This window comes from Crocodylus siamensis, chromosome 13 (genome assembly GCF_052110815.1).
Source record: "Crocodylus siamensis isolate JL-2025a chromosome 13, ASM5211081v1, whole genome shotgun sequence".
NCBI classification, from domain to species: domain Eukaryota; kingdom Metazoa; phylum Chordata; order Crocodylia; family Crocodylidae; genus Crocodylus; species Crocodylus siamensis.
In genome coordinates this window covers 23,252,861-23,264,501 of record NC_143407.1, presented here as the reverse complement: position 1 = coordinate 23,264,501, position 11,641 = coordinate 23,252,861, and the positions used below count along the sequence as shown (strand labels likewise).

General features: G+C 59.1%; 1 protein-coding gene across 1 annotated transcript; it reads right to left on the bottom strand.

Moving 5' to 3' along the window:
- Window positions 1-4,816: 4,816 nt before the first annotated feature.
- On the bottom strand, window positions 4,817-8,517 carry LOC149854085 (uncharacterized). The gene is made up of 10 exons (XM_090026360.1): window positions 8,320-8,517; window positions 7,554-7,605; window positions 7,032-7,136; window positions 6,787-6,860; window positions 6,337-6,372; window positions 6,050-6,117; window positions 5,851-5,878; window positions 5,506-5,604; window positions 5,014-5,169; window positions 4,817-4,867 (listed from the first exon to the last, which is right to left on the bottom strand). The coding sequence occupies exons 1-10, from the start codon at window positions 8,515-8,517 to the stop codon at window positions 4,817-4,819; spliced, it is 867 nt and encodes a 288-aa protein (XP_089882486.1).
- Window positions 8,518-11,641: the final 3,124 nt, after the last annotated feature.

Below are 11,641 nucleotides of genomic sequence, written 5' to 3'. Positions count from 1 at the left end.
CCACAGTCGCCCAATTTTTTAATGAGGATGGGGTAGGAGACGGTGGCAAAGGCCTTGCTGAAGTCCAGAAAGACTACATCCACGGCAACCCCTACATCCAATGCTTTTATGACTTGATCATAAAAGGCAATCAGGTTGGTCTGACATGACCTGCCCCTAATGAAACCGTGCTGGTTGCCCTCAAGCATCATCCCTGAAGCCGGCCCGTCGCGGATGTGCTCCATGATGATCTTCTCAAAGAGTTTCCCTAAGATTGAGGTAAGACTGACTGGCCTATAGTTGCCTGGGTCCTCCCTCCTCCCTTTTTTTAAAGATGGGGACCACATTGGCTATCTTCCAACCATCTGGCACCTGGTCCAAGCACCACGAGTGCTCATAAAGCTGTGCCAAGGGCTCTGCAATAAGCCCTGCTACCACCCTCAACACCTTGGGGTGGAGAGCATCTGGACCCGCTGATTTGAACACGTCCAGCCCCTCCAGAAGCTCTCAAACCCGGTCCTCCCCAACCTGGGGTCTGGAGGCATTCCCCTCCAGTCCATCTTGCATTGCGGTTGGGGAGTCCCAGTCCCTGCACAAGAAAACGGAGGTGAAGAATTGGTAAAGAGGTCTGCTTTCTCCTCTGGTGCAACCACCAGATTGCCCAGCGTATCTTGAAGGGGCCCCACATTTCCCAGTGCTTTCTTCATCCTCCCTATATATTTGAAAAAGGAATTTTTGTTATCTTTGATTTTGGACGCAAGTCCTAGGTCTATGTCCACTTTAGCTTTCCTGACAGCCCCACTACAGGCCCGAGCATAGATTCATAGATTCATAGATGCTAGGGTCGGAAGGGACCTCAATAGATCATCGAGTCCGACCCCCTGCATAAGCAGGAAAGAGTGCCGGGCCTACATTACCCCAGCTAGATACACATCCAACCTTCTCTTGAATACCCCCAGGGTAGGGGAGAGCACCACCTCCCTTGGGAGCCCGTTCCAGACCTTGGCCACTCGAACTGTGAAGAAGTTCCTCCTAATATCTAATCTAAATCTGCTCTCCTCCAGCTTGTGGCCATTATTTCTTGTAACCCCCAGGGGCGCCTTGGTGAATAAATACTCACCAATTCCCTTCTGTGCCCCCCTGACGAACTTATAGGCAGCCACCAGGTCGCCTCTCAACCTTCTCTTGCGGAGGCTGAAAAGGTCCAGTTTCTCTAATCTCTCCTCATAGGGCTTGGCCTGCAGGCCCTTAACCATACGAGTGGCCCTTCTCTGGACCCTCTCCAGGTTATCCGCATCCTTCTTGAAATGCGGCGCCCAGAACTGCACGCAGTACTCCAGCTGCGGTCTGACCAGCGCCCGATAGAGGGGAAGCATCACCTCCTTGGACCTATTTGTCATGCATCTGCTGATGCACGATAAAGTGCCATTGGCTTTTCTGATGGTTTCATCACACTGCCGACTCATGTTCATCTTGGAGTCTACTAGGACTCCAAGATCCCTTTCCACTTCCGTGCCACCCAGCAGGTCATTTCCTAGGCTGTAGGTGTGCTGGACATTTTTCCTCCCTAGATGCAGCACTTTGCATTTCTCCTTGTTGAACTGCATTCTGTTGTTTTCTGCCCACTTGTCTAACCTGTCCAGGTCTGCTTGCAGCTGTTCCCTGCCCTCCGGAGTGTCCACTTCGCCCCATAGCTTAGTGTCATCTGCAAACTTGGACAGAGTACATTTCACCCCCTCGTCCAAGTCGCTGATGAAGACATTAAAGAGTATCGGTCCAAGCACCGAGCCCTGCGGGACCCCACTGCCCACACTCTTCCAGGTCGAAACCGACCCATCCACCACAACTCTCTGGGTGCGACCCTCCAGCCAATTCTCCACCCACCGGACTGTGCAGTCATCCAAGTCACAGCCCCTTAACTTGTTCACCAGTATGGGGTGGGATACCGTGTCAAAGGCCTTCCTGAAGTCCAAGTATACGACATCCACCCCTCCTCCTGCGTCGAGGCGTTTTGTGACCTGGTCATAAAAAGAGACTAGATTGGTCAGGCACGATCTACCTGCCACGAACCCGTGCTGGTTTCCCCTCAGCATAATTTGTCCTGCCGGGCTCTCACAAATGTGAGCCTTGATAATTTTCTCAAAGATTTTGCCAAGGATGGAGGTGAGACTGACTGGCCTATAGTTACCCGGGTCCTCCTTCCTCCCCTTCTTGAAAATGGGAACCACATTGGCCCTTTTCCAGTCCTCCGGGACTTGACCCGTGCGCCACGAGCGTTCAAATATTCCCGCCAGTGGCTCTGCAATGATGTCGGCCAGTGCCTTCAGTACCCTCGGATGGAGCTCATCCAGGCCTGCCGACTTAAAGGCATCCAGTTCCTCCAAGTGACCCTGCACCACCTCAGGGTCCACGCATGGAAGTCTGGTGCCTTGCTGCTGCCTCCCTACACTCCCAGTGAGAGACTTGTCATGCCTCTCACTTAGGAACACTGAGGCGAAGAACTCGTTGAGGAGTTCAGCCTTGTCCCCTCTGTCCGTCACCAATTGTTTCTGCCCATTTAGCAGGGGTCCTATTCCTCCCTGGGCCTTCTTTTTACTCCCTATATATCTAAAAAACAATTTCTTATTGTCTTTTACTTGGGTTGCCATCCTCAGCTCCATGGTAGCTTTGGCCTGTCTAACTGCCTCCCTACAAGCACGAGCAGAAGAGGTATATTCCTCTTTGAAGATAGCATGCCCCCTCCACCGGTTGTACACAGCCTTTTTGGCAATCAGGCATTCCCGTACACCCTTGGTGAGGCAGGGGGGTGTTTGGGCACATCTGCCCCCCTTGCTTTTTGTTGGGCTGGTCACCCCTTGGGCCCGGAGTATCGTCTGCTTAAGGAACGACCACTCATCTTGGGCACTAAGTTCCCCTGCTCTCAAACCCCACCACCTCTCCCGCTAATCTCCTCAACTAGTTGAAGTCGGCCCTCTTGAAGTCTAGGGCTACTGCCTTTGCTGCAGGCCCTAGACACCCTGCGCTGAAAAGATGACTGGATCACAGTTGCAGTCAAGTGATGGGAACTACTTGCACGCATCTGCAGGCAGAGTTTGGCACTGCCATAACCAGGACAGACTAGCTGGTGTTTTGTGGAGGCTCCTGATGGAAAGGCATGCTCCCCAGGAAGGGACCCCCCAGCTGGCATGCATCTTGGCATACTTCCCACACCAGCACACCAGGCAAGTAAATCACACCTGGATGCTCCCTTGTCCATGTCACAAAACCTGCCATTTTCTTGCTCCCTTCACGTCCCCAGTCTTCAGGTCCTTGTGGCGTGCTGCAATTCATTGCGGGTCTTTCTAGGATCTTTCCAGTACTGTGGCAGTGCAACGTCCACGTGTCAGATCACAGTTTCATACTCATTCATCTGTTGGTGGACTTGGGGAGATTTTGCATCTTTCTCTCATGGAAGACGCTTGGGGCTTTGTTTTGAAAGTGCTCTGAATCTCAAGGACTATCTCCAGGGATAGCGGCATCCCAACTGATGACTGGATCTTCAAGGCTGTTGTGAAGGCCAAAGCTGCTCTGCTGCAGCGAGATGACCTGTGCAAGTTACTGGAGAGTCCAGGCACTTGCCCTGCTTCTTGTGCAGGGAGACACTCTGCGGGGAGCAGCCATCTCCTGCCAGTCCTGGACCAGACCCTGCAATCCAGAGATGTCCTGCAGAGGGGTTTCTCTTGGCATCAGCAGAGGAGAGTCATGTCACCAAATCAATCTGTCCCTCCTCCACATGTCAGACCGTCCAGATGGGCCCGTCCCAGATCAGGCAGGGGGCGATGGACGGAGGGAGGGACGACGAGGGGGCGGGGAGGGGAGGAGCGCAGGGCTTCACCTGCGCAGGGCGAAGCAGCAGGGGAGCAGCCAGGCGAGCTGGAACCTGCAGGTGAAGGCCAGAGTCAGGGCACCTCAGTGCACGGCCCCTCTGCTCGCCCCCGGGAACAAGAACGGGGTAAAGGTGCGTCCCCCGCAGGGAGCAGGACGTGGCTCTCACACACGGCTCAGCGGGGTTTCTGTGCCAGCAGGCCTGGAGGCTCTGAGCTGAACCCCTGGGGCCCAGAGGCAGGCCCTGGCAGAGGCAGGACAGGTCATCCTGAGTGGCCTGGAGGCAGGGGGCACCCGGTCATCATGTGGGCTGGCGGAGGGTCAGCCCCCTCAGCCTGGGGCTGGCTGGGGTGCAGGGGAGACACTCACCTCCTGGCTGCCCCCGACCTGCTCCTCCTCCCCTCTGCTGCCGTGTCAGCCCTGGGGTGGGAGGCAGAGACACCGGTCACCTCCCATTCACCCCAAGCCCCAGGCTCCGGCCACTGTCGCCACCCCATGCCCAGGACTCCCCGCTCTCCATCACTGCCTGCGTGCCAGGGATTGGCCCTGGGCATCCGGTCAGACCCATCTCCCTTCCTCCCCGTGTGGCCTGCACCCAGGTCTGGTTCCTGGCTCCCACCTGCCCAGACACAACTGGACTAACTCGTGGATTTGGCTCCTTGGCCTGGGAACAGGAAACATTAGTGAAAAAAGCAAACCCAACCAACCAAAGCATCATACCTTTCACCCTGCCCTCGCCTTCTTGGCCCATGGAAGGCAATTGTCTTCAGGGCCGTGTGTGTTTGGGGGTCACAGCCCACATCTACCAGGCAGAGGGCCCTAGTCTGGGTGGAGGTGTCCTCGTGTCTAGGGCCCTCTGCCTGGGTGCTGGCCTCCAGCGAGGGGGGAGCAGGAGGGGTCTGCGTGCCTGCCTCCACGGTCTGGGAGGGATATTTCCGCCTGATTGCACAAGAAGCAACTTGTCAGCGATGGATCACGGACCAAATTCAAGCCCAACCGGACTCTGAGGGAAGCCCTCCCCGACCTGCAAACACCCCCACACCCAGCCCCAACAGCCTGCCCTGCAGTGACACCCCCTGCGCCCCACACGCTAAGAATACCAAAAGCACCATACCTCTTCCTGTGTCCAACTCCTTTTGGACAGCGGCGAGCCTCTGTTTGTGTGCTCGCCGCTGTCCTGGCCAGGGGTTCCCCCTGGCACCCCACGTCGGCCAGGCAGAGGACCCTGGTCTGGGTCCCGACATGCTCATGGCGGGGGCCCTCTGCCTGGGTGCTGGCCTCTGTGGTGGCAGGACGGCTGCCTACCACAACCCCCTCCACTGGAGGCTGTTGGAAATGAAAAAACAAATTGGCAGTGAGGACAAAATGTAAGCCCGTGCCCCCGTTCTGGCACCTGGCAGAATATGGGGGGTGGGTGGGGGAGGGGGCAGCCATCCAGGAAGCAGGGCAGGTCAGTGCAGCACAGACCTGTGACCCCACCAGTCCTACAAGGCTCACACGGTGCCCAGCACCACACACACAAGCCCTCCACCCACAGAGCCGGGCCAGCACCCAGGCCATTGAGTACAGGGCCAGGCACAGCGGGGACAGCCTTACCCTGGGCACACACAGGCGCACACACACTCCCCCTCTACCTGGGCAGGGGCATGTAGAGCAGCTCACCTCCATGGGGCTGTCCTCCACGGCCCGGCCCTGCTCCCTCTGCACCTGGAGGGCCAGCATCAGGGCACGATTCTCCCATTGCAGCTCCTGAATTTGAGCCTGTACGAGATCGCCCCAGCCTGTCAGATGGTGCACATGGCGGCACCGAGCGTATCGGGCCTTGGCACCCAACAGCGTTTCCTCCCGAGGCGCCCGCCAGGCCCCACCTGTCCCCGCATGCGAGGTGCCATGACTCTGTTGCCCACTTTCATGTCCTCTGGGATTTACCTACGTGGCCAAGTTCAGCCTCAGCCTGCTCCCTCCCCTGCCCCATGGCCCTGCCAGCCTCGGTCCCCCGCTACTCACCAGGAGCTGCTCTTCCCTTTGCCGAGCACTGGGGAGACAAAAGACATTTGGGGGCTCAGGGATACTGCCAGCGCCATCCCACAAAACAGCCTTCCCCAAGGAGAAACTTGTACCGAAACAGGGACAGGCCCCGGGCTTCATCCCCGAGCCCTGCGCCACATCCTGGGAACAGCCCGGTGCCTCCCATCCCCACACCTACCGGGACAGGAGGACCGCCGCGTCCTGCTCCTGCGCTGCCAGGCGGGCCCGCAGCACCTTCACCTCCAGCTGCCGCAAAGGAGACCGTGCAGGTTAGAGAGGCCTCCCACCACTGCCCGTCTGCCTGCACACGGGGCCACCTCTTGCCCCATCTCTCCCTCTGGCCTGGTCTTCGCCCACTGTCCCCAGTTCAGCCCCACACTTGTCCCTCTAGTTGACCCCGCCATGCAGCTGTCACCCACCCCTTTGGTGTCCTCACAGCCCCTGCCCCAGCTGGGATCCGCTTACCTGGTGGAGGCGGTACCCGCGCGGGCCTTTCAACTCCTGGGGAAAGAAGGAGCGTGTGGGGCAATGGGCTCCTTTGGGCAGCGAGGTCCCATCTCCCCACGATGCAGGACTGGCAGCCCCCGAGCCCCAGGGCCAGGTAGGGCTCCTAGAGCTGGGCCCGGGGGAACCCAGGAGTTGGTTGTTACCCCTGTCCCAGGTGAGTCCCCACCTCCCAGCTCCAGGACCCAGGTCCCCGCAGACACTCGGATTGGGGCAGGACTGTCCCTGTGATCAGGGCATGAGCCCACAACCCTCCCTTATCCTTGGAGGGCCCCTGGGGGTGGCAGGACACAGAGACTGTCCCTGGGGTCTGTTTGCTGCATGGGGCCAGGAGGAGCACGGGGCACCTGGGGAGACGCCCCCAACACCCAGACCCGCCCGTCCCGCTCCCTGCGCAGGGGAAAGACTCACGGCAGCGGGGGGGTGCGGCCAGGGCTGGCCCCTCGCGCTGCTGCCCGTGCTTGCCCCCGGCACTGCTCCCGGCCCTGCGGGGAGACAAGGGGCCACGCGTCAGCCAGGGCGCAGGGCGACTACCACTCTGGTGCCCTGGGAAAGGAGGTGAGGAAGGGGAGGGGGTGCCCTCATGCAGAGACCTTGCCCCCTCCCCCATGCACCCGTCCAAGTCCCTCCACAGCTCACACTGCACCCAAACTCACCGGGTGCAGGGTCTCTCCTCTCCGAGGCCTCCCCAATGGAGGGGACAGGTGGGGACCCTTTAATGGGGGGCAGCACAGATTTTGCGCCCAGGCTGGCAGCTGGTGCTGAGGAGACACGAGGGCTGAGCATCAGGCTGGGTGGGACTGAGCACCACTTTTAGGATGGGGATCCCAGATCCTGTGTTGGCCCCACCTTGCAAGGGGGCAGAGGACGGCAGGGCCATTGCCGGGGGAAGACTGCCAGTGGTGGAGCATGGGCAGGGCTGCAGGGCCAGGACCTGGCCCAGCGTGAGGAGCCCGTGGTGGCCGGTCCTGTTGCCCGTCCCCAGGGAACTTGCTGGTGACAAGCAGGGGGTGACAGCTGGGGTGGGGCACGGGGCAGGGGTGTCCAGATTGGAGCTGGGACAGTGTGGGCTGGGCCTGCCAGCCAAACCCTGCCAGAGCGGGAGGCCACACAGCCCTGTAGCCTCTCACATTGCCCAGCCCTCGTCCCTGCCACGGGGGCACATGCACAGGTCTCACCCAGGTTGCTGGAGCGCGGCTTTATGGGGGGCAAGGTCTCCCGCTGGAGCATCTGCAAAGAAACAGCCCTGAGCTGAAGGAGGGAACGAGGAGCCGGACGGCCGAGAGCAGGGACGAGGCAGGGGACCGAATGCTGGGCCCATGCCCAGCCTGAGCTCCTGCTCACAGCTTGCCTCATCTCCCAAAATCCCTGTGCCAGGCCCGCGCCGGGTCCCCAGTGCCACCCCACAGCTGAGTGAGAAAGGGCACTCACGGCTCCAACTGGCGCTGGCCTCCGACGCCCGGATGGGGAACTGGGACTCCACCTAACTAACTATCTGTCTGAAAACCTAATCAACTAACTAAAGAACAACTAACCTAACTAATGAATAAAATAGCTAACTATCTAACCTACTAAGAACTAACTAAATAATTAACAAACAAACTAATGAACTAACTATGGAAGAAACTAACTACCTATCAAACTAACAAACTACCTACCTAAGAAACTAACTAATTATCTAAAAAACTAACAAACTAATCACCTAAGAACCTAACAAACTACCTAATGAAAACACAAACTACCTAACGAACCTACTCCTACACTAACGACCTAACTCCTAATGACAGTACTAACTAAGGGCACGAGGACGAGGATGGGCAAGTGGCTCGGGCGGACGGCGGGAGAGCACTGGGAGGAGCCGGTACCTGAGAGTGAGGCTGGGCATTGTGATGTCACCGGGCACAACAGCCATTTTGCCATGGCAACCAGGGGTCTCCCTCCCACCCAGGCAGCATGCTGAGTGCTGGGGCTGTGGGCGCCTTTGGCCTGGCCTGCCTTGGGGGTGCTCCTGGCCCAGCACGACCGTAGCCCCTGAGCTCTTTGGGTGCGGTGTCCGTCCTTCTCCGTGCGTCCCAAGCAGTGACCGCCCTGGTCCAGGGGGTCCAGCCCTCCGGGGTGTGGGCTGCCCTCCTGTAGCACCATGGTGCTTCCAGGGGGAGCACAGCCAACCTCAGCGGGTGTGCGTGCCCCTCCATGCACCCCTACACATTGCCAATGCTTTCTTCTGAACCAACTACCTAAATGGGACAGATGGCAGAGCAGCTTTGGGGTACACAGTACATTTCCCAGGTCTAGGAGACCAGCAGGCAAAGGCTGAGCTCGATGCCAGATACAAGGGTGGCTTGTGTTCACCTCCTTCCCTGGGGGAGGACGGGCACTGAAGGGCCCAGAGGAGGCCAGGCCCAGGCACACAGAGGACTTCCCAGGGGTAGCTCCACCCTGGGGGGCCGCAGGCAGGGAGGTCACCAGCTCTGCACAGGCCCAGCCCAGCCCAGCCCAGCCCAGCCCAGCCAGGAGCTCTGGGGACAGAGAGGTGAGAAGAAACAGCCCAGAGGCAGGGAGGGGACGTCCCCAGGCTCTCTAGGCCTCCCCGGCTGCTCCCCAGTGCCAGCCAGGTCCTCCCATCCCCTGTGGTACCTGCCACTTGCCCACACCAGCCACGTGCAAGGGAAGGCACAGCACCGAGGCAGCACCAGGCATCTTCTCCACAGTCCCATTGCTGGTTCATTTTCAAATTTGCAGTTTCAAGCACACAAAGCAACAGACAAACTTCACCTAAGCTAAGACACAGCCCAGTAAGACACAGTAGTGACAACACACTCCACTTAGCCTGACTTCAACTGCAACATCATCATCCAAAAAGACACCAGAAAGCTTTGCCTGGGTCTTACGAAATCCCAAGGGAAGAGTATCTCCTTGCAGCCAGGGATTCACAAAGTCCTTCTGGAGGATCCGCAGGTCTTCTCAGGCCTCAATGTGGAGATCCCACCGGCCTCATCTCTGCCTGGGCTTGTCTGGGCCAATCTGCAGCTCCTTCCCCCCGGCGAGTGCCTGGATCGTTGCATGATTTCACGTCCCTTGTGTCGCACATCCCTCACCACTCTCATGCATTCGGTGCCTCTGTCTCTTCTCAGGGATCCCAGTCTCCGGCTCTTTGCACATTCTGCTGGGAAATGGCAATGGAAATGTTCCCTGCCTTCTTTGGGCACAGCAGCCCAACCAGTCTGGACCCTCCCCTGCTCCTCTAGCTCTTTTGGGCACACACTTGTGACAATTGTGCCACATCTATGCCAAAACTATCCCCTCCTCTCTTACACTCCAGTCTTCCCAGAGATAGTTAGAGTCCATTGGGGCCCCGAGTCCTTATCTGTCTCAGACACACATAGCCCGGGTCGTGCATCGCACCTCGGCCAGCAACAGGCTCGGGCATCTCGAACGTACCCATGTGCCCAGTGCCTACTAAGTGCCCTGCCTACCTCTTCACCACAGCCGGGACTGTCAAGGCTTCCCTAACACAATGGACATGAGTCCAAGACAGCGGGTGGGGGACACGTGTCTGTGGGCACCTCTGTGCTTGTCTGTCAGGAAGAACCATGCCCGGGGGACCCTCATCTCCTGCCCCAGCCCTTGGCTCCCAACTCTCCTGCCCCATCCCAAGGCTTTGCCCCTGCAGCTGCGCAAAGGGACCTCATTCCCTACCCCCTTCCGGAAAGGCAGATTATGCAACTCCTCTGCCCAACTCCAGCTCAAACTCAGCACCTGGCCAGGGTGGGGATGCCACAGCCTCAGGGTCCCTGCACACCCAGCCTGGCCCCCTGGCTCAGTGGGGTTTCTGTGCCAGCAGGCCTGGAGGCTCTGAGCTCAAACCCTGGGGCCCAGAGGTGGGCAATGAGGGGCCCTGGTAGAGGCAGGACAGGTCATCCTGAGTGGCCTGGAGGCAGGGGGCACCTGGTCATCATGTGGGCTGGTTGAGGGGCAGCCCCTCAGGCCTGGGGTTAGCTGGGGTGCAGAGGGGACACTCACCTCCTGGCTGCCCCCGACCTGCTCCTCCTCCCCTCTGCCGTAGAGTCAGCCCTGGGGGCAGGAGGCAGAGGCACTGGTCACCTCCCATTCACCCCAACCCACAGGCTCCAGCCACTGCCACCACCCCATGCCCAGGCCTCCCCTCTCTCCATCACTGCCTTTGTACCAGGGACAGGCCCCGGGCATCTGGCCAGACCCATCTCCCTTCCTCCCTCTGCAGCCTGCGCCTAGGTCTGGCTCCTGGCTGTGGTTTGCATACACACAACGGGGACAGCTCCCAGCACAGGGAGCCCAGGTCTGCATCGCCCCTGCCCCAGCCCTGGCCCTCCTACACACCCAGGGCACTGGAGGGAGTTGTGGGCAAGGCACTTACTGAGGACACACTAATCATTGCCACTGCACTCATCTCTTCCCTCCCTGGGCTCCTGGCCCCCACCCCGTCCTTCTCCCAACCTGCGAGATCCTTCCCTGGACCAGGAATGGGCTCCTGGCTCCAGCCCTCCTTCAGCTCCCCTCATTGATCCCACGCGCACAACCTAACACTAGCAAAAGCACCATGTTTGCCAGCTGTAGGGCCACTTGTGGTTCTGGTCTGGCTCATGGATTTGGCTGATTTGGCTATTTTGGCTCGGACCATGAAACATGTCCTTAAAAAACAAAACAAAAACTAGGTAAAACATCATACCTTTTCCCCTGTCCTGTGCTTTTTGGTCCCTGATAGGCTTTGTTCCTCGCCTCTATCCATGGCAGGGGTTTGCACCCCAGGTCAACTAGGCAGAGGGTCCCTGTCTGGGTGGAGATGTGCTGATGGAGGGGACCCTCTGCCTGGATCTGGCCTCCCCGGTGAGGGGCATACCGGCCTGGGTCCCAGCCTGAATCCCCTGGGAGGCGCGTTTCCTCCTGATGGCACAAGTAGTAATTGGTCATACGTGCATCATGGACTGAATTCAAGCCCCGACCTGCAAACAGCCCCGCTCCCAGCTCCACCAGCCTGCCCTGCATCGGGAAGGCTGCGCGCAACACCCCCAGTGCCCCCACACACTGATAGTACAAAAAGCACCTACCTCTCCCTGTTTTGTGCTGCATTTGGACAGCGGTGAGCCTTTGTTTGTGTGCTCACCGCTGTCCTGGCCAGGGGCTCCCCCTGGCAGCCCATGTCGGCCAGGCAGAGGGCCCTGGTTTGGGTGCTGGTGTGCACAAGGAGGGGGCCCTCTGCCTGGGTGCTGGCCTCTGCTCTCGGGGG

Excerpts from the sequence above, each read along its gene's own strand:
- LOC149854085 (XM_090026360.1), bottom strand. The coding sequence starts at position 8,517 with ATGGTGCTACAGGAGGGCAGCCCACACCCCGGAGGGCTGGACCCCCTG. Across the intron at positions 6,861-7,031 it reads GAGGAGAGACCCTGCACCCG|GGCCGGGAGCAGTGCCGGGG; the intron begins GTGAGTTTGGGT and ends GTCTCCCCGCAG. Across the intron at positions 6,373-6,786 it reads GGCCGCACCCCCCCGCTGCC|GAGTTGAAAGGCCCGCGCGG; the intron begins GTGAGTCTTTCC and ends TTCTTTCCCCAG.